Here is a 27,815-nt window from a genome sequence, read left to right as displayed (position 1 = left end):
AGTGCAGGAAGCAGATGCTGCTCTGCTCCACAATTCCCTTGTTGGAGGGAGCACTGCTGGGATAACCCCTGCCTGCCAGTGACTACTGCATACACACAGTTCTGGGCTGCAGCTCGCCAAAGGGTTTCCAGCCTCCACGACTGCCCTGGGGAGCTCAGGAACTTCACAAGACATCACTTCAGTGGTGAGAGATAGTCCCTTCTAACCGGAGCTGTTGTGGAGACAGGCTAAAATTTTTTTCTTTTCTGATGCCAGAATTTACCTTAAATAGCCTTCCCTACCCTTTTGGGAATTTGCAGCAGGCAGTGACAGCTCCTCTTGGTTTTCCTTTGGGTACACCACAAACATCAGGTTTCTTCTTAAAGCAGCCTCCATTTCCTTGGTCAACTGGTTCTCCAGGTACTGGTTCTTTGTGGGGCACTTTGCTCCTGTAACCAACAGCAGTGTTTGTGCAGTGCCGGAGCACTGCCTGAACTGCGCGGACACACAGAGAGGTGCCAAACAATATTGACTTCCTTGCTTGGTTTTCTCATGGGTTGGGCCTCATAATCCTGTAACTTGATCATTATTATTGGCAAATGGGCCTCTGGGCACTCTTTCAGGTGAGGTGCTGACAACCAGAACCAAAAACCTTAAAATATTTATCTTTCCAGGACAAGCAAATAGAGCTTGCCTTATTCCCAAAGTATTTCCCTACGCATCTCACAAATATATGTAAAAATGGGCATTTTTGGCCAGGTCCTCTTGGAAATTTGCTCAGCAAATTGTTCTACGTCTGCTCCAGGACAAGCTCTGTTAAGTTACTCCAGCTATTTATTTTGGTGTAAATATCGGCATGCTTACCTCCAGGCCCTTGCCCTTTTTTCCCTGATTTTAGTCCAATATGCCTTGCATGTAGCGATCATTTGGGAGAAGTGTTGAGGCACAACTTAGGTTTCTGGCAAGTCTCTTAAACTGCTGTGTCCCTGGTGTCCCACAAGGAACCAGATCAGCCTTGGACTGCTTCAGCGGGAGGTCTCTGACAACTGCAACCCAGCCTGCTGGGAGGAAGCTGAAGGACCAACAAATGCCGTTGTTAACCTCAGTGTTTGGTGCAGTGCATCCAATGAAAACCCACTTCAACAACCTTATTTACTGAGAAGGAGATAAAATAACCTCCCTTTTGTACTGCAGGGATTTGTTTGATTGCTAGAAAAAAAACAAACCTTGATTGCAGGTGAGAAGTGTCTTGGTCTGAGTGAAAGACTATCAGATGGAGGTGGGAAAACATTGTTTAAGAAAATTATCCCAGTTCATGGGAAGAGAGGAAAAATATGTTAAAAAAGAATCAGTGGCTTTGTTTTCTTTGCTTGTTTCTTCTTTTAAAATTTAATACAGATAAGACCCGTGTCTCATCCCCAGTGCTAAACTCAGAGGGTGTTGGGTGAGAGACCTTCTCCATGCCCGTCACAGTGGGAGCTCTTGGAAAAGTTTTTCTTAGTGCAAAGTGAGTCCAGGGCCATCAGTGGTCACTGAGCTCACTGCAGGGGGTCTTCTGGAGATGAAGGCAGAGTAGAGAGAACCCCTTCCCAGGACATGCTCGGCAGGTCACAGGAAGCAGCTCTGCTGTCGTCTCTGCAGCCCAAAATGCTTGTGGGACCCTGGGTCTGCTGTTTGGGGACCCAGATTCAGTAAGGTGACAGCTTCTTGCATTCAGACAAAGTATCCACTTCACAATATCATGGAGGAATATAGCTTTGTGTTTGGTTTTGGAGTAATAGTCAAGGACCGGTTTAGGTGTAATTTTTCTAGAACAACTACATCTGTAAATTTTCCCTTTTGGGCAAGACTTGCACTGCTCTAAATCTGTATTACCTCACTGAGCTGAAGAGAATAGAATTAGATTTTACTACATCTACATCTGTAAATTTTCACATTTGAGCAAGACTTGCACTGCTCTAAATCTGTATTACCTCGCTGAGCTGAAGAGAATAGAATTAGATTTTACACTACAGATGTTACCAGGAGGAGGGCCTGGCTGGATAGTGTCTTTGCTCAATTCACACTTTAGTAACACCAGATTTGTTGCTGAGCTCTGTCACAGAGGCCAAACACCTTGAACCCCCTCACCCTGAGCATCTGAAAATAGAGCAACCTCAGCTGAAATTCACCTCATGCAGCATCACCCCTCTTCTGTAAGCCATCCTGTGTCTATCCATGGTTGGCACAGAAAAACAGACACAAGGAGAGCATTGGCTCAGTGACTGGGCACTAATCCTGGCAGCACACGAAACACAGATGTTCACCGGAGGCTGAAGGAAACTTTCATACGGTGCGAGTTAAAGAAGCCCAACACCAAGACCAGAGGTTACGCTTGAAAATTGTGACTGTGGATTTTATCTTAAGTCCCATCACTTTGGCCACTGGGAACTCTGTGGGAAGCATACAGACCATCAGACAGAGGACATGAACCCTAAGGAAAAGGAAATACTGATAGAAAACTTAATACAACTGGTCTTTTCTCAGTTAAGGAGTCATGCTGATTACTCCAGTGCTCTTGGCCTGCTGATATTTTAATCAGAGGGTCCCATGAGCACATTGCACATAATGTGCATTAAATACCCCAGCCAGGAATGCAGGCAGCAGAGACAGGAACACTCAAGGATGAAGTGCCTCTTAATGTGTTTTCCTGTTTAAACAAAACCATGTACTCACTAAACACCGCTAGGGAAGGAGGCAGCAGCCCTTGGCAAGCCAGCCTACCTGAGGCACGCTCTCGGCACATGTTTGCTCAGTGGCTTTGAGAGGTGTACCGAGTGTGTTGACATTATAGAGCCGTGCTCGCTGTGGGCTCTGCCAGGCAGGAGGGAGGGCTGCCCATCTCATCGCTGGCCCCAGAGTTACTCTAAACCAGGACATTGTTATTTCTTTGCAAATAGCTGGCACTCGGAAGAACTGGATTAGTTCCCAGGCAAATTTAGAAAGAAATTAAGTTCTGCCACCAATCAAAGATCCAATCACAAAGCAAACACAGGCAAAAGTACTTGAGGGGAAAACAAAGGCATAGTGTGGCAGGTTACAAGCCCTGCCTGGTTGCAGACAGACATCACTACCCAGAGAGATTCTATGGCTGATGCACAGTACCCAAAACAATATCTGGGTATCAGGGGAGGCACAAAGATCTGCCTGAGGCTGGACAGATGCCACACTCCCTCTCTTCCTGCATGGAGGTCAAACCTTGTTACCAGGTTTAAGAGTCTAACCCAATATATTCAGTATCACCTTGCTTTTGGGACAAATCTAAGTAAAAGCAGGATATCCAGCTGTCAGTATCCATCCATTTCCTTACCATTATGAAGTTAACATGAAATCCTGCTATTTCGGGAAAAAAAAAATTCTGTATGTGGTAATTTCTTTATTTTTATTTTTGGTTATGGTGCATGCTTCATGCTGACCAGTCCCAGATGCTACCTGATTGCCCCCAAAATTTTCATCCTGCTTGTAAACACTGAGGCTTTAAAACCACAGAAACTAGACATCTTTCACAAGCTCTTTGAAGCCTGATCTTCAGGACTTGGAGTTTCAAGTTTTCTTCTTTCCCACAGAAGAGAGAAAGAAGATGATGTAACAAGAAGTTGCAATGCTGCTAAAGCTTTGCAACTGCAGCCTCTTGGTCCTTAACATAAGCTCCAGATACTGGAATTCAAGATGAAATAAATCAGATTGACAACATTGTATGAAAAGCACTAAATACATTTTCACTCTTATTATTCTGTTTCTCTCTATGTGACTGTACGTGTGATGACAAGTCCTGCCGTTTAGATAAAGAACCAGGCTTTGAAGCCAGGACTTAAATTAGGTTTTGGTGTCTTTTCCTTCATAGGAAACTCTGCCTGTTTGGTTGGTCTCTTTCCACATTGAAAAGAAATATCCTCAAGCCAGGCAAGCTCCACTTTTCCCCCAGATCTCTTTCAATTCCAGCTCATTCTGGCTCAGTGCCTCTTTATGCCATCCAAAGCATTGCCTGCAATACAAAGAACAGAAAAAGAGAAATCCATTCAATTAAAAAATGACACAAAATAAAAAGTGCTTTGGAGGGCAGGTGTCAGAGTTGGGCACTGTTCTCACTGTCTGACTCTTGTGAATTTGTTAACCTTAAGGATTATTAACAGAAAATTTATTTCCTGTTCTTACACAGGTTTCATTGGCAATTTTGGGAGGCTAGGTGTGGGTTTTTTCTAGTTTGAAAATGTTTCCTCTTGTCTATGTACGCTGATAAATTCCCATTACATCTCCTGAGAAAAAGGAATGTCTCTGTTAAAAGAAAAGCTGTAGTGTTCTGTGAAGGCCTCACTAAGGCAGAGGGACCCTTTCTCTAGATTCTATTCTCTATTCATCATGAGGATTCCCCAACTGCTCTGGAGCTCCTAATTTTTGCTAAATCTGGTAAAGTGTCTGTTGGAGGAATCAGTATGCATATGGGCATTTCTCCAAAGCTGCCTCCTTCAGCATAGAGCAAATTAAATTCAGTGTCAGTCCCAGAGCTGCTTCCCTCAGGGCCCTTTGAAAACCCCAGCTTTTAAGTCCTGCTTCAGCCTTGCAGTGGTTTTCTGTAAAGCTTAACAAGCTTAATTTGTTTGGTTTTCTTTCTTTTTTTCCCCCAGACTTAATTTGTCTCACAGCACTGTCTTCACCATAAACGAAAAATCTGTTTTGAGCAAAAATTGTGGCAATATAATATGAATATACAGAGTCTCCTAAAGCTATACTTCCTTAAGGTTTCCTAAAAATTGTACATGTTTAGCAAAGGGAGCTGGCCTTGTAGGGATTTGAGCGGGGGCTGGTGAATAATGAAATTTAGGTGGGGGGTTATGGCTTTGGTGGTGTTAGGGTAACCACTGAGAGATGGGGGAAGAGGAACCTGCACACCTCCAGCTGAAGAGGGTGTGAGGTATGAGCAAACTGAGCACAGTGAGCAAAGAGGGGGTAGAAAGGTGTGGGAATCCAGGGCTTCCCTCTGGCTGCCCTGGCAGGTCTGGGACCCTGGCAGGGGGTCAGGAACCCCCCTGTACAGAGCCCCGAGAGACACTCTCTCTGATCTCTGTCCATGGAAAAGAGTTTTCAATCTTACAGGATGAATTACAAGCTCTGAGTGTTTGATAAGAGTAATAATTAAGTGTGGCACGGGCGCAAAAGTAAAATTTTAGGTTTCTAGATTAGGGGTTCAGAGGGGACAAGATGGAGGAAATTGGGTGTGTCTTGTCCTTTTTCTCCTTCTTCTTGCCCTCCATGTTTCACTGTAGTGTTGGCATTTTTCTGTTGGTTTAGGCTGGGGACACACTGTTTAATGTAGATGATAGATATTGGCACATTATTGTAAATATAGCACAGGTAGTTTCTGGTATATAATGTTTGTACCATCCCACTGAGGGGCAGAGCCCCGCACGCTGCCCTGCAGGACAGACCTGCGGCAGGGCAGCAGAACATGTTAGAGATAAGCAAGAATAAACAACCTTGAAAACAGCACAGACGAATTACAGCTTCTTCTTTGGCAACGGGGCAGAAAGACAGAGACTTTCTACAATCTCGGAATCATCAATATCTCAGATTCCAACAGAAAGGCATAAAGCCTGGGCAGTGATGTGGCCATCACAACAGAGGTGGGATTGGCCCGGGGCTTGGGATAATCCCCACCCCACACTGGGCTTGTGTGCAGCAGTGCATGAGGAGTTTATGAATATAATTCCAGGGAGGATCTGTCTGAAGTGTAAGCGCAGGCAATTTCCCTAATTAGGGGAAGTTCATTTAAACATGGAGAGGAGCCAGAGCTAATCTCTTCGTCGGGTTACCACTCTGCCTGGGAAATGCCTCCAGGCTTGAGCACTGCTGCAAACTGAGCAGCCATCTGCCCCGGGGCCACACAGCCGGACACAGCGGCACAGAGGAGGGGACAAGCTGTGAGGAGCAGGGCAAGGCTTTCCCCTCCATCAGCTCTGAGCACATAGGTACTGATACAGGGACATCCCCTTATTTCCCAGAAAAATGGAATGTAAGGGAAGTTGTGCTGATTCACTGCTGGGAAGAGGGAAATGCATGTGTGCAACATCATTCCAACTCCTTGTGCTGAAGGAGGATATGGAAACTGAGCCGCTCTCCCATGTGCTGGATGAGGAGGGCTGGGGTCAAAAGCAGAGGTGACAGCCTCCCCACCAGTGGCTTTTTCCAGCTGGAACACCTGTCCTCTGATGGAAAAACTGAGCTGATTCAGTGTGCTAAGAAAATTGCTGGTTAGAAATGGAAGCAAGGAACTCAGGTAAAGGGCTGATGAAGAAGAACCTTTAATTTCAGATGGCTAAAAAGCCTTCCAGGAAAAGCCCAAAGTATAGTACAGAGGAAGCCAGAAACAATTACAGAGAAAAGAGCTGCAGACAAAGGCATGAGGATACCACCAGCTCTCAGATATTACATCTACAGAGCTCTCCTTTCTCCTACAGATCATTAAAAAAGATGCAGAGAAAAAGAAAAGAGAAGAAAAACCCCACATTTTGTAGTGAATACTTCCTGAAGCATCAGCTCTTGGCTGTTTTACCTGATGCCAGCCCTCTCTGAAACTGACCCCCTTCCATTCACTGCCAATCAGTAGATACTGACCCAAGTTTAATTTTCTGTTATTTCATGTTATTTTTATTTTGGTAGTGTGAGGTGCAAGGATTGCCACTGTGCTGTGCAGTGAGAGGCAGCCTGTGAGCAGAGGACATTAGGGTCCATGGTGGGAAAGGTACTGAATGTCCCCATTTCACAGTCACTGACCACAATTCATGTGCAGTAACGAAGTCTGGAAATGGACAAAAAGGTGACTCCAGGCTTCCCCACAGCAGCTCTTTTATATTTTTGCTCCCCCAGCCAGAGCAAAGTTTTATTTTCTCTCTTCTTCCACACCATCATCTCTCCTAGTAGGAGCCTTTAAATTTTTTAATGCTTTTAAAAGCCTTGGCACTTTAACTTTGGATTTGAAATCTATAAAAATATGCATATATATGTATGTGTGGGTGTAGGCACATACCTTAAGGAACTCCTAAATAAAAAGTCCTGTCAAGGTTAGGTGCTAAGTAAGCATTTCCCTCCATCACCCCCAGCCTGGTCCTCTTTCCTGGGGGCTGATCCTGTGCCTGGCGTGGATGGAGTGTGCCTGTAGGGCACACTCTGCAGGCTGCTGGCCCCCTGGGCTCAGCCCCGACTCACAGCTTATTCCCACTGTGCAAGCTTTGCAGCTCAGAGCAGGGTGTCTACCTGGACTTCTCTAAAGCCTTTGGGTCAATCCTTCACATCATTCTTGACACAGTATCTTTCAGTAGGAAAGATACTGTATGGACCTTTAGATGGATAAGGAATTGGCCGAATGGCTCTGTCCATCCAGTTATAGTTATGTCCCAATGGAAACCAGTAAAAAGAGACATCCCTCAAGGGTCAATGCTGGGATCAATATTATTTAGGATCTTCATCAGTGACATTGACAGTGGGATTGAGTGCACCCTCAGTGCGTTTGCAGACCACCAAGCTGAACTGTGGTTTGAAGAGTGCAGGCTTGAAGAGTGCACCTATGGGGCTCCCATGAGGTTCAACAAGACCAAGTACAAGCTGCTGCACTTGGGTTGAGGCAACCTCTGATATCAACACAGGCAGAGGGATGAATGCATCAAGAGCAGCCCTGCAGAGGACTCGAGGATACTGGTGGATGGAAACTAGACATGACCCAGCAATGCAGGATTGCAGCCCAGAAAGCCAACTATATCCTGGGCTGCATTCAAAGCAGCATGGGCAGCAGCAGGAGGGAGAGGATTCTTCTCTTCTACTCCTGTCTGGTGAGACCCCACCTGGAGTGCTGCATCTAGCTCTGGGAACCCCAGGACAAGAAATACATGGACCTATTCGAGTGGGCCCAGAGTAGGACCACAAAAATTATCAGAAGGATGGCATAGCCAAAGAAAGTCTGAGAGAGTTGGGGTTGTGCAGCCTGGAGAAGGGGAGGCTCTGGAGAGAACTAACTGTGGCCTTTCAGTACTAAAAGTGTATTTATAAGAATAATGAAGAGAAGCTTTTTACCAGGGACAGGATTAGGTAGTTTTAAACTGAGAGAGGGTAAGTTTTGATTGGACATAAGAAAGAGAATTCTTTACTGTGAGAGTGGTGAGACACTGGTACAGGTTGCCCAGGAGAGCTGTGGATGCCCACACCTGGTAAGAGCAAGGGCTGTGGCACAACGACCTGGAGAGGCTCTGTTTTGCCCCAGAGATCCATCCCTGCAGCACTGCAGAGCCTGAGCTGTGCTGCACACTCAGGGCTGCTCTGGTCCCTGCAGGTTCAGAAAGTGGCTCCTGTCTTTAGCGTTATTAGGGAGATGTTGCTAATTTTATGGACTGCCAAGACTGACATTTCTCTGACCATTTGTCAGAATCACCACAGCAAAAATAGTACCATTAAAAATGGATCCTACCTGTGACTTGAAACTGAAAGCCATTATGTGGGCTAGCTCTAAAATTTATGCCTTAATATTGTGAGATGGGTTTATAAAGGAGCTCCATTTCAGGTTCCCATTTTCATCTCTTCATGCAGCCGGCCCTGATGGATTACAAGCACTTTTCTGACAGGCTCTCTCTTTACACCGTCTCTTACTCATCCCTAAAAATCACCAAGTGAGTTTTCCAATATCCCATTAGTCACCTAAGAACACTATTCATGCTGAAGTTCATTACTTTCAGTTTAGGGAAGATAAGTGGCACATGGTAACTAAAGTTTGATTGAAAATCCTTTCTTTCCAAAGACAAAATACATCCCCCTAATAATGTTTATTAACAATTTTTAACTATCACACATAATTTTTGTGTTACCAGCTGGGTACATTCAGCACACTCAGGTTCAGGTCACTCGTGCGCATGATGAATGGCAACTGGCCATAATCTTTGCACTCACCACTTTCCAAAGGCTCTGCATACACAACCAGCAAAAAAGAGGTTTTTATTCCCAAAGACACACAAGTCTGAACATGTCATGCTTCCAGGCCCTCCGGAGAGGGAGGATAGTCTGCCACCTCCCTTGGTGAGCCAGCAGGGGAAGCCGGGCAGCAGGAGCCCTTTGCCCTGCATTGGTGCCAGTCTCCTGCCTTGGGATGCGCTCACTGTGAGTGCCCCGTGACTCCTTCAGTGCCTGCATTTGACTCTTCTTACATTTGATTGTTCCTAAATTATTAACATGCCTACTACTCTGTGCTGTGGCTTTGTCTGAAGCCTTTTCCTTTGATCTCCATAGTCTTTGAAACTCTGCCTGTGTGTGTGGGCAAGCCACAGCCACGCTGCCTTCTGCAAAACACCACCCCTCAGGGTGATATTTCTCTCACTGAAACCAGTGCAAAAGGTCCTGCAAACCCTCTGGAGCTCAGGACGAAAACTGATGCATTGTTTTAATGTTGGGGTATTTTTTCAAGAGCCTGGACATTTCCCTATGTCTCACAAGGTGTGAGGACTCTCCTGCAGTCACCAGCAGCAGTGAGAGCACCAGCACTTCCTCAGAGGCACACAGCATCTCCAGTATTAGATCCATCTGTTACTGCTACTGGTTTATACCCTTCAAGTATAAATTCAAGTCGGTTTATACCTTCAAGTGCCACGCAAGAAAGCTCAAGCATCATCACTGCACAGATTTGTATTGCAAAAATGCACATCTTGTGCCAGACCAGCAGCTGGGTTGCCCAAAAATCTGTCTGTGAAGGCATGTCTCCTTCTGGAGGAGTGTCAGAAAAGGGATGTGCCAGAGCCGTCTTACACATGGTATGCAGTTGAACCCTCCAACACAAAGCCATTTGAAGATACTATGAGGCTTGAGTTTGAAGGCAGGCTTTGGCATGCAGGATGGATGGATGGATCATTGCTTCCCATCTTGACCTTAAATTCTGGAATGTGTCAAAGAACAAAACACAGGCATAGGAAAGCACCAACTATGACTCTTAGCAAATCCAGTGGACCAGCTGATTACCCTTTGATGAGCAATTTAATTTGAGTTGAATTATATGCTCTGGAAGTCTGGCTCTCAGGGAGGTAATTAACCTGAATGTCTGCCTTCTGATGGGGCCCAGCACACTGGTGTATGTGGGGTGTCCATCCACGAGCATGCCACCAGCTGGCAGGCAGCAGGCTGATGCAGGAAATGTCCTGACTGGTGTGCAGGGAGGGACAAAGCCCTGGCTGCTGAGCACGAGGAATATCCCTACTGCTCATCTTCTCACGTTACAGCACTTTTGAAACACCAGCTAATAGGGACTGTTTCAAGAATGCTTTTAAATCAGGAAAAAACCCTGTATTTGAGCCATGTGCTGAATGTGTTTGATTTGAGGGGAAGCCAGGACAGCAAACACCCCCTAACATTACCATGAGCTGGCTGGGGCCCCAGGCTATCGCAATTTTATTTACTGGAGACTTTATCTTTCATGTCCGGTTTATATTTAGGCCTGGTTGTGCAAGGCTGTCCCATGCTGCTGGGCATGCACTCATTTCCTCTGACATTAATGGCAGTGCTCACATGGGGGAGGATTCGCTAAGGTGAGTAAAGGGTGGCTTTTGTGAGAAAAAGCAAAGTTTCCAAAATGGCAAAGGCCTTCCTCATCTTGGATGTTTTGGCTGGGCTCACAATGCAGCAATCACAAGGTTTGGTGGAGGTCCCACTTTAGGAGGACATTGTGCAACCAAAGAAGGAGGCAATTCTAGCTCTGGTGGGAAGCCCCTCTTCTTTAAATTCCTAACACTTCAACACTTCCTTAATGCTTCTGTTATGGTCTTTGATAAAATGTCTGAACAGGTATTTCTTTGCCGTGTGATTATTTGTGCCTCGCTCTTGATCTTCCAAAGCAAAAGGAGACAGCATGTTATAAACACAACTCCAGCAAGAGTTACACTGGCAAGATTGCTGAAAAATCTGCACGTGCCAGGAGCCAAGCAGTTGGTAATTCTGGAGTGAATGAGACCTTATATTGTTTTTATCCAGGATCTACAGGAGCAAATCAAGTTTATATAGACAAATATCACATCCTAGCATGCTGTAAAGTGCAAACAGTATTTGCTGGCAGAAATAGCTGGCCAAGTTTTGTGGACACAAAGATGGATTATTAATTAGGAAAGGATATTTCTGCTGTTATGAGATCATATATTTTGGGGGTGGAGAGATGGTGCATAACAAAACCAGGGTCTGAGCTCCCTTCTACCTTGTGCAGCAATATAAGGTCTCAGCAGAGCTGAAGCCTTCTCCAGATCCTGTCCATCACCCATTCTAGAGCAGGTCTGCTCCCTGAGCATTACCCTTGTCTGCCAGTAAACACATGGCTGCTTGCACCTTCAGTTTCTGAAACCACCACTTGACTGCCAAGATTTCCCAATGCAGTTCCTCAGAGGCACATCTAGCTACGCAGTTCCCTTTATTTAATGCAAAAAGAAAGAAAGGGTGGAGAAAAAAGAAGATTATCAGTCAGATCTACGTGTCCTACATCTCTATGGCAACCATGTGCAGTTTGGCAGCAACACAGGTACATCCAGGAACTCTTAACAGCATCCACCTCAACCCAGCAGCCTGCAAACAGTGCTGGAAATCTGTCTGGCACTCTGAGAGTAAGGCAGGGGAAATGGAGGGCCAGCACAGAATTACCCTCCCAGGGAATTTTGATGTTTTTATTAGATAACAATCAGTCATGAGTCACACTGTGCCTGGAGCAGCCCATGACATCAAAGCAGCTACATTCCCCCTTTAGGTGAAGGAGCACCTGTGGTCGAAGGCACTGCAGTGACTTGGTGAGCATGTACCAGCTTTGGGGTGACCTGAGGGATCCAATGAGCAAGGGAAGGTGGGGATACGAGGTGCAGGTTTTGCCACACTCCTGTTTTTATGTAACCAAGCAGGTCTCTAAATGTGGCCAACTTCCCCTGATTCCCTCTCTGCAGTTTTAGTCCAAGCTGTGATGGGAGAGCAGAATTCATGGGACATCAGCCACCAGCAAGAAGTCACATCAGTGAGCATGAGTTTGTTATGTCTTAAGGAAGGAGCAAAGGGCAAAGAGGGGTGAAGTTTTTGAGCTAATTGATTGGGATATCCACTGCTGCTGTAGAGGCTGTACCCTCCCCCTCACCCCAGGGCCAGCACAAGCCATGGCTGCCCTGGCCCAGCCAGGTTTCCAGCAGTGTCAGTGCTGTGAAGCTGGCGTCAAGCAGTGGAGTAGTTTGAAGGAGAGTGGTTCAAAGGTGCTTTTAGCTCCCAAAGAACAACAGGGCTTTTAGCTCCCCAAATGAGTGGTTAAGCATGGGGGAAGCTCTCTAAGAGACTACTGTCTCAGCAGCACCAGGTCTCTCCCTGCCTCCTGCCCTCCACCTCCTTCCAGAGCTATTCATCTCAGGATGCTGGTGAGCATCACCACATCGCAGGCTGGCTCCTCTGCTGGTCCATGGGGCAGGAACCTGAACTTTGGGGCAAAAGCATAAAGGTCCAACACTGCCCATCCTTGTGGATTGGCTAGTTTTCTTCCACTTAAGCCTTAGGAGATCCTTGACTGGAATGGGACCTGAATTTGTTTAGCACCTCCAATGAATATTTGTCCATACTTTTCTCTGAGGCTGCATATCTTTGCAAGATTATATCCCATTCCTTCTTCCTCATTTTTCAAGCCATGCTCTTAGTTTTATTCTAAGCAAATACAGGTTTTAAGCTTCTTGAGAAGTCAAATATTTAATGAACTCTCTCAGTGATGGTATTTTCCCTCCAAACTCTGTGACTAACACATAATTTCTTGTTTAGAGCTCTGCTAAGTGGGGGGTGAGGGCTGGCCACCCATGGGGCCACATTAGCAAAAGAGGGACATTAGCAGGACATAGAGGGAAATGAGTATTCCCCTCCATTAGCAGGACATGGAAGGAAATGAGAATTCCCCTCAGTATGCATGGGGCTGCATCTAGGGGACTGTGGTAGGGGGGAGTCCTAATGCTGTCTGGCGTGGGGGGTGGGGGGAAGGGGCTAGTTCTGTTGTCCATTGCCTAAAGGGAACTACAGGGAAGAGAGAGGCAGGCTCTTCCCAGAGACTTACATTGAAAGGACCAAGGCAATGGTCACACATCGTGATGAGGAAAAATCTGGTTTATTAAAAGGAAAGTGTTGGTCAGTTGCCAAGTGAGGAGCTGGGATTTCCATCCCTAGAAAAACTCATAATCAGAGTCCTGAGGACCTGGTCTAGCTTTGGAGCTGGCCATGGCTTGGGTTCCTTCTCCCTGAAATTATCCTGTGACTCTGCAATTCTATTGTACACATAAAAAAAGGATGATAAAATTAAAAAGAAATGTAAAGAGAAACAGTTGTTTCTGTTCTGATGGCAATAAAAAATACAGCAGCAGGCTTAAGCACAGCTCTGAAATGATTCAGTCTGATGAGTCTGTTGATGGTTATGCCTGAAAAAAAACACAAGCTGCAAAACACAGCTAAACATTGTTTATTCTAAACCTAACATAAGATTTCTACTTTTTTTCCCCACCTTATGAGTTTTAAAATCCACACAGGACTCTTCTGCCCCCTTAATGCACACAAATCAAATACGGGTTTTGCTTTGCTGTGTGAAAGTGGAGAGCTGGAGCTGCCTGTTTTAAAGCTGTTAAAACTCCCTCAGGGTGGCAGGGTGGCCATTTTATTTCCTTCAGCTTGAAATAAAGCCCTCTTTTTAAAGCCCTCGTTTGATTTCCACACTTGATCTCTGGTATTCTTGAGAACCAGAGCCTTATCACTACAATGGTATTGCAGATAAAAGGCCTGACACCCACCCTCCTTGAGGCCTTTTGCCAGGAGAGCCAGGGGCACAGCTCCCTGCAAAGCAGCTGTTATATTCCCACTGCTTTGCTGCAAACTTCCCTGGTGCTTTTTTGTGCCCCGGGTGGAAATTCCACTCACAGCAGCCTTTCCCACTCCTTTTCTTTCTTGAAATTTCTCAGGTATCTGATTCAGATTAAATTCTCTCTCTCCCACCCAAAGGCTATTGACCACTGAATTCTTTAGGAAGGGGTGTTTCTGGCTGCTGTAATCTCTTTGGAAACCCAGGGGTTTCTCAAGCAGAGCATATACTATTTCACAGGCATAGGTGCCCTCCCCCAGGTGGGCAATTCCACCCTGCAGCTCCATCATCATTAAACTGAAAAAAATCACCCACTTGGGGATGTCTGGCCTGGGTTAGACAGAGGCATGTACATGGGTTCATTTCTGTTGAACTGGCCCAGGAGGTGGCACAGGGCTGCACCAGCCACAGGGGAACAGACAATCCCTGATGGGACACATCAGAGTTCACAGGTTCACACTGAGAGAGTGAAGCTGTCAGCTTTCAAATAAGAGGTTCCTACCAGCACAGTGTGTTTATTCCAGATGCACTTTTTGTATCAAGGGACTGTGGCAGTTCTGGTTTGATGGAAAAAGCCCCAGAGCTCTACTTAGCCTCCTGCCAAGCACAAACCCAGGGAGCCCTTTCTGTCCCACCAACAGAGATTCTCCCAATACCATGTGCTCCAGCAGCCATGCTGAAGGTGTCGGGACAGGCACGCCACTAATTCCTGCAGCTCTTTACCACCATGTGAATGGGACAGGTCTGGGAGTAAGCTGGGCTTAAGGTGGCAAGGAGGCTGAGGAAACTGAATCCCAGAACCTCCTCCCAACATATGCCACATCATGGATCTCCATGAAAATTGCAGCTGGTGAGATGATCACATGGTGAGCTTGGCTGTCCCATGCCAGGGGTACTTCAATCACAGCTTCTGGGATGACGATCACAGCCAGACCACCCACAGACCACCTGAGGCAGAAACTGGAGCCATGGACACCTAGGCATATCCTCTTGGAGCTTCTGTGAAAACTCAAACTGCTCTTGTGGCAGTTCCCATTGGCTTGTGTCTGCTGCTTCTCCAAAGCAGCGTTCAGCTCCTGCAAACTCCCACAGGATTTTAGGCACTAAACCTGCTGAAGAGTAGCAGAGGAAACTAAAAGGGAACTTGGAAGTTTCTTTTATGTGGTGCTAGAAAGACAAAACAGTGGATTTAAGGAACACAGTGTAAAACAAAGCTTGTTTTGTTGTGGCTGCCAAGATTAATCTCCTGTAGGCTGCCTGCCAGTAATTCTTTAGGCACGACACTCTTCTGTCACAGGAAAGGAGTCACTCTCTTGCACATGACCAACAACAGTGATGAGAGATTAGGAAGGAAGAGAGCTATCACGGTGACAATCTGTATTATATGACATGGCAGCACAAATCCTGATGAGACAAAAATAGCATCATGATTTTTGGACAGGTCAAAGGATGATCAGGAGCTCAGAGGGGTAGTTTTCAGGGTAAATCAAGAGCTATCCCTGCAACACCCATGCCTTGTTTCTATGCCATGCGGATGGTGCTGTCTCTCATGGCTGGTGACAGAGCATTCCCACGGAGCTCAGGTGCAAGGGCTGGCACATGGCATTAGAAGGAACATCACAGTGGTCCACAAGCCACTGTCCCATGCCAGGCAGGATGCTCTTCAAGGGTCACTGCAGGACCTGCCAAGGGGACACCTGCCCAAGGAATGGGTCAGATAGCCTTGCACATGGAAATGGTTACAGCAGCTCAGGAGGAGCAGGTGCCCTGTGAGTCATGGCTGGGTGGGGAGCAAAGCATTTCCACTCCTCACCTGACAGCCCTGCCTGGGCACAGTGGGCGGGAGGCACACAGGGCACTGCCATCTCCAGATCCAAGGCAGCTGCTCCGTGACAGTGTCTTGTTGCAAAGGGGCCAGCTTAAAGGTGGCCCCTGGTCCTGAGCTCTTCAGACTGTGGTGTTTGCCTCCAGCCTCTGTGCTGAGGGAGATGTGCAGTGAAAAGCAGACCATTCCTACACACCCCCATTCTTCCTCTTACAGTTTTTCCCTCTGTCAGGCCCAAGGTAAGGACACCAACATCTTCCCAAAGTGCTGAACTGGAGAGAAACCTGAGCAGTATCCACACTTTGCCCACCTTTCCCCCATGCCTCCTTTAAACATTGTGCTCAGGGAATCTGTGTTGTATGTCTATTTTTGCCTGTTTACCACAGACATACACACAGAGCAATTATGGCACACAGGGAAACAGCAATAAAATGTATATTTAGCAAACCTGTCCTCCCCTCACCTTGAATTCTGTGTGAAGTTTTGATTACTGCAATATGAAAAAGATATTAAACTACTGTAGAGAATCCAAAGCAGGTCAATGAAGATGGTGAAGGGCCTTGAGGGGAAGCCAGATAAGGAGTAGCTGAGTAACTTGGTCTGCTCAGCCTAGAGCAGACTGAGGGGAGAGGGGGAGACCTCATTGCAGTTACAACCTCCTTGTGAGGTGAAAGAGGGACAAACACTGATCTCTTCTCAGTGGTGACCAGTAACAGGGCCTGAGGGAATGGCCTGAAGCTGTGCCAGGGGAGGTTGATATTGGATATTAGAAAAAGGTTCTTCACCCAGAGGCTGGTCGGGCATTGGAACAGGTTCTCCAGGGAAGTGGTCACAGCACCAGCCTGAATCCACAGAGTGGATCCACAAAGTGTCTAGACAGTGCTCTCAGACACATGGTGTGACTCTTGGGGATGCTGCTGTGCAGGGCCAGGATTTTACTTCAATGATCCTTGTGGTTCCCTTCCAACTCAGCATATTCTGTGATTCCTTTCTTAACTGCAGAGCAGTATTTTAAGCTGGGTATTACAAGGCTTACTTACCACCTTATTTTTGATGGTAAAGAGAGTGGAAGGAATAAAATTACTCATCTCATCAGCCAGCAAAAGGCAAACCACTGCTCCTCCCTCCTCAGCCCTGATGGGCAGACCTGGGTCCCTCAGACACAGTGCTGCTCAGACTCCCTCTGCCTGGGACATTTGAGCTCAGCAAAATACCAGTGTGTGAGGAAAAAGCATTCTCAGTGCCACCAGAGAAGGAGTGCACTCATGAGGGTGTGTTTGTGGGCACACAGACACACCTACCTATGATCAGGGACTTGTTTCTGTGGCAGAACAGGCACTGACTTGGGTGTCCAGCTGCAGTCCTATGACCAGCTTCCCAAGTGGCTTTCACAGAATCAGTCTGTCCCCACTCAGCAAAAGACAGATGCTGGGAAGAGGCAAACCCCTAATGACAAGGACCCACCTGCCCCTTACCCCGGAGTGGTGCTGGAATGAGGAGCTTGCCCAAACTCACACTGGAGGTAGCAACAATTCAGATTTCACCCCTTTGTGCTCAGAGGGGTTTAAGCCGTAATCTTCCTTTGCCAGCTCTTATATACAGATCATAGGGCAGGATACTGTACTGGCTTTATTGGATGAAATATACTTTAAAAAGTAGAGAAGCATTTATTCCTGACCCCTTTCCACCCTGATTTGAAATGAAGGATCACACCAGGCTCACTGGCAGCCAAGCTGGCATAGCAGCTTCCCCCACAGGGAGATTTTGCCACATGACATGTGTCTGCGGGCATGGGAGGAACAGTGATAGCATCAGCTGAGATAAGGGGAGAGAAGCCGTTATCCTGGCAGCCTGGAGGTCAGGAGAAGAGGAGGCTGAACAAATTCCAGTTCCCAGGGCCCAAAACCACAACTGTCATGCTATGGATTACTTTGGAACAAATATGCACTGCCACTCCCAGCACTCAATCGCTTTCCATCATCAAACCAAAAGAGAGTAGGTTTGGATCAGATATTATGAAAAAATTCTTTACTTTGAGGGTAGTGAGGCACTATCACAGGTTGTTCAGAGAAGCTGTGGGTGCCCCATCCCAGTAAGTGTTCAAGGCCAGGCTGGATGGAGATCTGATCTAGTGAGCAATCTGGTCTAGTAGAAGGGGTCCCTGTCCCTGGCAGGGGGGTTAGATGTGAACTAGGTGATCTTCAAGGTCCCTTCCAACACAAACCGTTCTATGCTTCTATAATCCTATGTTCCTTAGCAGTGGGACTGTGGTGGGGCTGTTCCATGTGCATCTGCAGGTCAAACACACACCACAAATCCCTCCTGGAGACAAGCACAGTTCAGCCACTGTGGCATGAAGAATGGCCTCCTCTGATAAATAAACCAGTGCAGCCTCCCACAGGAAGATTCTCTTTCTCTCTGCCTCATCCTAAAGTAGAAGGAATAAGTGTGACTCAAGGCAGGCAGGTGTCAGCAGCCTGGAAAGACTCTGTGCTCAGATAAGCAGGCTGGGAGCAGCAATTGGAGCTGCTGGTGTGCAGCTGAGAGGGCTGCAGAAAGGGATGTGACTTTAGGTCCATGCCAAGTACTTCCATGTGAAAGATTTATTGTTCTGCCTGGCAGCCATGCCCACAGAGAGAAATAAGACACCATCACTGCAGAGGTCACTGCCCACTTTAGTCATAAACTGTGCCCAACTCACCCTCTCTGTGTTTTTCCAGATTTGTCTGGGGAATCTCTCAGAGGAAAAAACAAAAAGATTTTTCTGTCAAATACACCTCTTGAGGCAATTTTTTTCCTACCTGATCTGTCTGCACAGTTCTGGATGCAAATCCAGGTGGGGTGAGGTCTCTGCTCATGCTCTCAGTGGCTGCTGCTGTGGGGACCCCTGGTCCAGTGGTGCATCCCAGCATGTGGCACCACACCCTGAGCTTCCAGCCTTCCTCCCTGTGGACATGCACATGCATGGGCATCTTGCTGCCTCTCTGCTCCTCTCTGGAGTAATGTTTACCTTACTGGCCTACCTCAGCCAAACGCAGCACCAGGGCAAAGATGACCCAGGGAACCAGCTTTGAACAAATCCAGTAAAAACATCCCCCAAGGTAAGGCAGGATGCCCTCTGTGCTGAGGAGAGCAGATAAAAAGCTGGCATCAGTGCAACATCAGGAAACCCAGGTGAACATGATCGCTTACACAAGCATAATATGATGGGGGAGGCTGTGGGCTGACCCTAACTTTCATGGAGAAGGTTTTCCCTGATAAACATGCTGAGAGCTGCAAATCCCCATGCATGCTGTGTTCCCAGACTGTTTCAAGGCCAGGAATTAAGGCAGCTTTGCAGGCAAAGCCATGAGGACACTGGGGAGCTGTCAGCCCAGCAGATGATTTAGTAAAGCAGCAACCACAAGAAGGGCCAGGGCCAGGCTGGGGCACACCAGCCGCTCCTGTGGCAGCACAGCACCGCCCTGGCTCCGTGCTAAGCCTGGACCACTGCAGCCCACACAAAGCCATATGCCTGAACCACAGCAGCAGAGAGCATCTGCCACTGCCCTGGCCGGCTTGTCAAGGACTCGGGGGCACAGGTCTAATGGGAACAGCTTTATTTCCCAGTCTGGAGAGCTTTTTCTCTACTTGGAAGAGGACTATCAGCCTTTTCTGACCTTCTTCCAAGGGACAGATGTTTTTGCTCTATCACTCATTCCCTGCTAAGGCTCCAGGCTATAGCTACCACTATTTCTTTTAGGTTTTGGATTCAGTTCCACAGCAGTGGTCCCTGGTGAAGTTAGGCTGTTTAATTAGTTATTAAAATGGAAACACTCTTCTTTTGATCACATCTCCAACCATTTTGGAACACATCCAGTAATAGTAGATACTACTCAGACAAGTATTTATTACTCTGTCTTGAATAGACTAAAAATTTTGGCAAGTCAACCTTTCTCCTTTGGATTTGCCAGGCATCTGACTCTCTCTTACATTTGCTTTCAGGAGGGTACAGCTGCCAAGGGCAAGGCAGCTGGACCAGGCACAATACTCTGTCACCCCGGCAGCAGCATTCCCACCTGGCATTACAAGAGGATATAGGTTGTTCCATCTCTTTGGGGTGATGATTTGCTCTGAAATCCTGATTAAGTGCTTGTGGAGGTATCTTGTGGCAGGATTTCCTGCTTATGTTGCCCTACACCTTGTCATTAGCATCACACCTCTGCTGAATGCACACCTTCACCCTGCAGCTCTGTGTGAGTGGGGTGGGAGGAGGTAGTTTGGGAAGGTGAGTCAGGCAAACACTGGGGACAATGGCTCTAAGCTGCATGACAGAGAGGAGGAACCATGTGGGAGCAGTTGCACTGTTCTGTGAGGGGACAGACCACACCATGCCTCCTCTCCTCTTGGTAAACTCACCAATTTACTTTCCAACTACACCCCAGGTGCAGGTAAGAGTCCACCATGCATTCATCTGGGATTTGTTTTGGCACAGGGTACCCAGGAGCCCTGAGATGCCAGGAGCACAGATAAATCCTTAAGGGCCCCAGGCTGCTTTTCTCAGCTGCTTTTTGTCCTCTCATGCATATTACCTTCCAGAACACTCCTTTCCTCTGCAGGAAGGTGCCACAGGCTCTGTGCCACGCACACAGCCTCAGCAGGGTCATGTCGCCCCAGCCCCACCATGCATTGTGCCATCACCATTGTCCTACACCAAATTAAGCAGTGACCTACGAGTCAGCTTGACACCAAGGAACCAACTCTGGGTGACTGACAGAAACAAATCAGCATTTCAGTGGGGGTTGCAAGTGTCACAGATGCTCCAAGGCAGCCTGAGGGAAGCCAGAACAGACCACAGAGTGAACATTTTGGTTTCTTGGTTATGTGGCAGGCTGGCAATTAGCTGGGCCTTTGCATCGAACTAATGAGATGTCTCAGCACAAAGTGACGCCCACGTCCCCCCCTGAGGCTTGTGTGGGGCAGCACTATCCATCCTCCTTTAGAGGAAGACTGATGATTTCTGAGTGCTCAGCATCTATCTAACACTGTTCCCTTCCTTGGCAAGAGGTATTTCCAGGGTCTGGGAAATTTTCCTGGCAGGTAAAAAGTAGAAGTATGTGGCAGCAGCTCTCTGACCACAGAAAGCAGGCACAGAATTTCCCAGGCATTTTCCCAGGGAAGGCTGTGAGAAGATCAGAGAAAAAAAGAGAAACAATTCTTATCTCCACTTGTTGCACCTGCTGTTGTGCGCATGTGCAATGTGTCATGGAGATTTGTTTACCAAAGGGTGATTTCTTAATTGGACACTGGATGGTGTTTGGATGGATTGACCAATTAGGTCAAAGCTGTATCAGACTGGCTGTAAAGGTTATTGAGTTTCTTAATAAGTATAGTATAATATAGTATAAGATGAGATAATAAAGCAATTGATTAACCTTCTACAATCATAGAGTCAATGCTAATTATTACCCGGCTGGGGGCCTGCGGCGACAGAAGTACACTTCCAGTATGTGCCAACCCCAGCTACCCGGTGTTCCCACCACTGACATGCATGGTGGGTGGTAGATGAAACCTCAGATGTTAGGATTAGCTTTTCCAGGACCCTTCAGAAAAGTTGAAGGTTTGCTGTAAAAGAGAAAACTATCAAAAGAAAGATTTCCTTGTCAGACATGAATGTTTTCTGCTGCAAAGCAAATAAGGAATGCCTCAGGACTACACCAAGCACCCAAGATTATCCAGTTCTTAGTATTTGCATGTTTAGCTGAGGCAAGGGACAAACACACCATCTCTGCCTCTGTGCAACCTGCCACACCACCCTGGGAGAAAAATTAGCCACTTACCAGATCTGAAGAACTGTATCCCTGCTAAATGGCTTAATTTGTGCCTCTGTTCAGAGAGGCAGCCACAGGGCACATCAGCCCACCACTGCCACAGCCATAATCCATTGGAGTGACATTTCACCAGGTGACAGAGATTTGGACTGTGATAGAGAGGTGGTGGTGCTCAATACCTGCAGAAATTGAAACTCTGGGTCTGTCATGCACAGCTCAAAGCTGCAAAGGCAGCTTGTGGAAAGAGGCCATATGACCCCTTGCTCTTTAAAATGCACATGGCTAAAGTGTTGTGGGTGTGCACCTCTGGGGGTGCTGGGATGACCCCACTTTCCTGGCATGGAGCCAGGGTGAGGCTGGGACAAACCAGCGGTTCTGGAAGACGAGGAGTTGTACTGGGCCCAGCACCACTGCCGTGTCCCAAGGCTGAGCTGTGCCTCTGCCTTGGCTGGGGTTGCAGGTATCTAGCCCTGACAGGCTTTGGTGGTGCCTCCCCTGGGTGCCGCTTTTGGCCACTTGGTCCCCCCCATCAGCTATGCCAGCAGAAGCCAGCCCAGGCTCTGAGGCTGGAGCTGTTGCCAGGGAGGAGGTGCGGGGAACACCCAGGTGAGTGCTGGTCTGGGTGAGACAGGAGGGGAATCTCCATCCCCAGCCCCAAGCAAGGCACAGTTACATCCCAGATTCCCTGCCTCTACTGCCTCCATTACCTGTGGACTGGACTTCCACTGGCTAGACTTCCACAGGTCCAGCTAAGCTGTGGCAGTGCTGCCAAAGGCCTCCTGTGCCAGAGGTGGCTGCAGGCAGCTCCACAGACAGACAAACAGCCATCTCACTGCAGAGCCAACCTCAAAGTGCTCCTGCCAGGCTGCCCAGCAGCCCTGAAAACACCCATTGGTTTGCCGTGAACAGCACACAGTGCACAGTCACACCGCACAAAAACATAAAAATAAAATATGCCTATGTTTAAGCAGTTCCCCCTTGGCTGTGCTACCAGAAAAAGGGCATTTAGGGTAACAATGGAGTTTCTGGGCAGCTTGGCACTGCACAGGATGCTGCAGACTAAGCTCCCCCCTTCCAATTTCCAGGCCAGATGGAGCTCAGGCAGGATGTGACAGACCAAGCACCCACTGCAAGATTTTTTCCTGGCTCGCTTGGCAAGGGATTACATGGTTGTGGCAGCAGGAGGAGAGCCAACAGAGACCTGTGGCCAGACCATGTGAGGCACCAGGCTCTGGTGTCCCTGCTCCGTGCAAGCCCAGAGCTGCCCACAGCTCCCTGCTAAGGAGGGCTCGGCAGCAGCTGTGGAGAGCCCGCTGCCGGCAGCGCACGGGTGGCCTCAGCTCATCCCCAGAGCTGATCCTGCCATGGGAGCTGCAAGGAAAGCTGCTCAGTGGAGGCCATGCTCGGGTGTCTCTGGAGCGGGGCGGCCACCAAAGCTTTTCACCACAGCAGCAAAAGCGATTTTTAAGCTTTTAATTTCAAGAAATTGAGTGTGTGTGTGGAGTACGCCTGGTATCCCTGTTACACCCTCACCATGGCTTTTGCTGCATGGCAAAGGGCTGTCATTGCAGGGAACACTTCCTCTCCAGGGAAGGGCTTCTTGCAGTCAGCAGGCTGGTCAGGCTGACCCCAGTATCCCTGGCATCCTAATGTGGGCAATCACTGTTATAGCTGGGCTCAGTCCAGCCCCAGGAATGTCTCAGTAACTGCAAATAGAGAACAGCTGCTCATTTACTCATTCATCCAAAAGTTGAATTTATGGAGAGACTCCACAGTCCATTGCTGTCAGTGTCAGGTCAGCACCATGCAGGGTCACTCGGAGGGACACACTGGGCAGGGGAGGGCCAATCCCTACTGGACCACAGCATTGTTGCACTGAAGCTTTCAGCCTTGACACATTAAGAGGAGAGGGAATCTTGCAGGAAGTGTTGATCCCTTAGTTAAACACTGAAGATGTTGCTAAGGGTATTGCTTGCTGTCAGGCCAGGGGATGACTGTGCCCAGCCTCTCTCCTTGAGGGAGGGAATGCTGCCAAAAAGGTGTTGCAGGAATATCAAAATCTGCTCCCTACATAAGCTAAGAATCAGTAACACTTGGGGAAGGGAAGATGGAAAGATTTTCTTCTGAGAAAAAGGGGTGCGGTTGTTTCTAGGGGTAGAGTGGAAGTCCAAGCAGCCTTTCCTCCATGACTGCAGAGCTGGGCCTGCAGGAAATGTTGGCTGCACCACCAGAAGAAGCTGGAGCACCCTGAGTGGCAGGGCCTCCTTGGATCTGATCCAACGGTAGACAGATATCAGCATGGTTTTCTTTAAATTCTACACAGCTGTCCCACTACAAAGTAATTTCACGTTTATCCAACAGATATTTACACCCACACAGTGCCCATCTCTGCCCAGGTTCATACCAGGGTCTCCAGACACCCACTGACAGGACTAACTAAGGCTCCAGCAGACAAGCTGTGCTGTCTTTCAGCAGGAGTATGCACATCAGCTCTCAAAGATCTACATCCCAATGACCTGTCTGTGGCTTTTACACCACTACAAGAAAGCACAGAAGGCTGGAAGGTGTTGTTACACAGTGGAGAATTCTCCTGCTAAATAGATGGTTTGCTGTGGTGTACTATGAACACAGAAAGAGCTGGGGAGGGGGAAGATGCTTCATTGTTTCTCTTTGCTTTGGTAGGACTGATCAGCATCATTGCAGGATGGTGAGGGTCACCTCTGGTCTTTCCCCAATAGAAGCCATGCTTTTGAAGGACATTTTGAAGGGTAGGATCTCCCCATAAGTGGGGCTTATTTGCAGTTTTTACTGTTTGAGACCTGAGGAAAAGCTGAATTTAGATGGTGCTGTGCAAACAGAAAATAAGAACTAATCAAAGTACTCAGAAAAACTGATAGATCAGCATTTTAAACCACTAGTTTCATCCTTCAGAACATGTTTCTACTAGCATGGTACATGATATAACAAAGCTGATCTAGGGTATATAAATACAATATATTGTCACTTTTCCTTAGGTGTACTTGAATTTCATCCTAGAAAAATTGCTTGTGCAGCTTTCACTTAACCTGTGGATTAAGAAAATTAATGACATGCTCACATACTGCAGATCAACTGGAATACCTGTTCCCACCTGTGACAGGAGAGACAATGCCCTAGGAACATGTCTGGACTGTGCCCAGGAAAGGCTCCTGCCTTAAAGATCACTGCCTGTGTAATGTAGTTAGGAAGGAAAAAAGGGAAAGAGGAACAGTGACTTGCTAAAGTGACAGGCTGAAGGAGCTGATGGCCCTACCAGAGAATGGGGATCTACCCTTGCTGAACTTGTGATATTTTTGTTTCTGCCACCAGCTCACCAACCCACACGTCATGTGTTTTCCCTGTCTCCCAGACACCCAGGAAGCAGGGAGAGCTATGTGTGATTTTGAGGCAGGCTAGGCATGCAGAGCTGCACCAAAATGTGCTCTGCACACTGAAAATATCCTGCCCTGAGCACCCCAGGTGAGGAGGGCAGAATGACCCCATTGCACAGCTGAGAGGGGAGGTTTGCCTGTGCCTGCAAGGGAACAGAGGAGACAGCAGCAGCAGCAGCTGCAAGTTGATGCCACACAAACACCTTTGCAGAGGCACATGAGGAAATGAACCATTATAAAGCCTGTGCAGGGAGTATCTGGGTGCACACAACCAAGCCATGAGCTGAAGGTGGATAGTAAAGGCAAAAAGGGGGTAAGTGAAGGGAATGAAAGTTCCAGGCCCGCAGCTGATGCAGGAGAGGATGCTGGGTTAGGGCAGGGACCTGGAGTGACCAGCACTACTGGCTGTGCTCGGCTTGCTTCTCCTCCCCTGTCACCTCCCTCCTCCTGAAAACCCTCATCCCAGCCCTGCGAGCAAACTGGTGTGTCATGGTGCAATTACAGGCTGTCAACCTGTGTCACCCAGAGGTGGGTGGGAATTAAGGCATTTTTCTCATTTTTGACAGTCTGACTAATTTCAGAGTAATTTGGTGTCTTCTTGCAATTCTGTCGTTTAGGTTTGGATTTTGTCATTATTACTATAATAACATTATATTTATGCATATTTCTGCTTGATTAAGCATCAAATAGTAAATATCCACATGTAGTAGTCGCAAAAAGAATAAATCCAGGGATCTTCAGTCTCTAGCTGGCCCTGGAGCATAAAGCACATGACCCAGGACCTTCACCTTAGAGGAACGCACGAATTCTGGATATGATGATCATAGAATTGCCTCTGGGCAAAGCTAGAAAAAATAGTTTGCTCCCTGGCTCCACTGTCCTTTGGGTTCTTACAGCAATCAAGCATCTTCCTTCCTCTCTTTACTCACCTGCTGTTTGTAGCTTAACAGTTGTATTAACATGTGAGGCATGAATATTGTTTAGAATATGTATTAATGCAACCTCTTGGGCATTTGAGGATGTTTCACAGGCAGTAAGCGTGACATGTGGCATGAGTGCCACTATCAGCAATGCTCACCAAGACATTACTTGACAATGATCAAGATTTCTCTTTTTGGGCAAGTTATAATTCTGCATCCTGGGTAACAGTGGCACCGATTTAGGAAGGTATTTGCACCTGCCAGCTGTGCTGGAGCAATTCTCTGTGATTGTGTTTAGCAGACAGTTTCAGTGGAAGTGCTCTCTGGTGCAGGAAGGTGAGCCAAGGGCCCACGGGTGGATTGATGCCACCAGGTATAAGCTTTGTGGTGAGTGCCCACTTCTGGGCACAGGGAGACAAGGAGTGAGAGCACAAGGGTGAGAATGTCAATGTCCCCTCCATGCTGCAAAGAGGTCACAGGGGAGCCCCTGGTCCCAGGGAATGCACCCACCTGCACTAGTGGGAATTGCAAGTAGTTCCATATGGGCCAGGAGCAGTGAGGGAGGGCACAATGGAAGGAAGCACTTACAGACACAGGAGGTGTCTCACTGTGATTGTTGCTGGGGTGGAAGTCATTCTGGGACACGGTGCACACCCTGTCCCGGCCTTGGCAACTGGGTCCTGAGCGCGGCTTCATTTTTTGGTGTTTACATTTCTCCCAAAGCACTGCAGTGGCAGAACCAGACTTGAAAACCTCAGCTCACTGCAAGTGAGAGCTCCAATGCATGGCTGCCCCTACCAGGGCAAGGGATGGATGTCACCATCAGGAGGCACCACAAGGGCAGGAGGGTTTGGGTGGTCCCGGCTACTTGTAAAAGAGCAGGCCTGAGTTCTGGTCAGTGAGAGCAAACTGGCTTTGCCAGGCAGGGACAGCTCTGGCTTGGCACAATTTCAGCTCCTCCAGAACCACTCCCCAGAGGAGAAAATATATTACTTTTCTTTCTGACTGGAGATGTGACTTCCCTGTTCCCTCCAGAGCAGAGGCTTTGCAAGAGGAAGGTCTCTGGACCTGAGATCCACAAGAACTATTCCGGTCCACTAAAAGGGGACTAGAGCATGCTCTCATCTTTGGGTAGCTTTCTACCCTGCTTCTTGCCCCAGCACATCCCATGGCTGTTTTGCCTTCCAGAAGCAGCAGGCATTTCCTCAGGGTTTCACCCAGGAAGCACACAACATGTTATATCTGAAGTCCATCAACAGGCTTAGTCAAACCCTGAGGTGCCTGGGTCAGGGCTGTTTGTGTATGACACACGCAGATTTCTTCCACAGCTGTCACAGGAAGGGCACAATTTCACATCACTTATTGTTTGAACAACAATTTGTAACATAACAGGAAAAGCCAAAGAGGGGCATCTCACACCAGCTGCTCTAAGAAGGAGTTTGAAGCATTAGTTTCAAACTAATGATTTTGGAGCCCATTTTGTGCCAATAGGATGGCTCAGGGGTGGTGTGAGCTGCTCTGCTCTGTGCTGCAGGTGCAGCTGCTGCTTGCAGGGTGCAGAGAGGGCCACTGGTGACCATCTGTGCACACGTGCAGGCAGCAAATATAGGAGCTCACCTAGGAGAAAATATGCAAAGACATTAAACCCAGGAGCTTTTCACCACCCCGTCAGACCAGTCCCAGCCTGACTAACAGGAGGCCAAGCCTATATTTACTGCAATTTATATAAATCAAGAGACATCCCATGAAAGACAGCCAACCAGCCTAATTGCTCTAGGGACAAATTCCTTCTGACACATACATCTGATAACATCAATTACTTCCCAAACAGACTGAAATGCTGTGGGTGTTTTCACAGGTGATAAACATTATGGGAGGAGGCTGGGCTGAGGCTAAAACATGGACCTGTGAGGAACACCATCCATCAGAGACCATGCACTCACAGGCAACAGAGACCCCAGAATG

At 47.7% G+C, this 27,815-nt stretch overlaps 1 protein-coding gene across 3 annotated transcripts in view; it reads right to left on the bottom strand.

Annotated features, from left to right (window-relative positions):
• The window catches only part of KATNAL1 (katanin catalytic subunit A1 like 1), a 108,631-nt gene that overhangs the window by 15,646 nt on the left and 65,170 nt on the right, over positions 1 to 27,815 (bottom strand). The window contains exon 11 of one of the 3 annotated variants that reach the window (XM_072930243.1): positions 3,390 to 4,003. The exons of the other annotated variants lie outside the window; for them this stretch is intronic. Within the exon in view, the coding sequence (XP_072786344.1) occupies positions 3,913 to 4,003 (91 nt within the window). The 3' untranslated portion in view covers positions 3,390 to 3,912. Of the gene's footprint in view, positions 1 to 3,389; positions 4,004 to 27,815 lie in introns of those variants that run through there. 3 annotated transcript variants of the gene reach the window in all.

The sequence above is a fragment of the Taeniopygia guttata genome, chromosome 1, assembly GCF_048771995.1.
Source record: "Taeniopygia guttata chromosome 1, bTaeGut7.mat, whole genome shotgun sequence".
Lineage (NCBI taxonomy): Eukaryota > Metazoa > Chordata > Aves > Passeriformes > Estrildidae > Taeniopygia > Taeniopygia guttata.
Note: the sequence above shows the minus strand (reverse complement) of the source record. Positions and strands in the feature narration are given on the sequence as shown.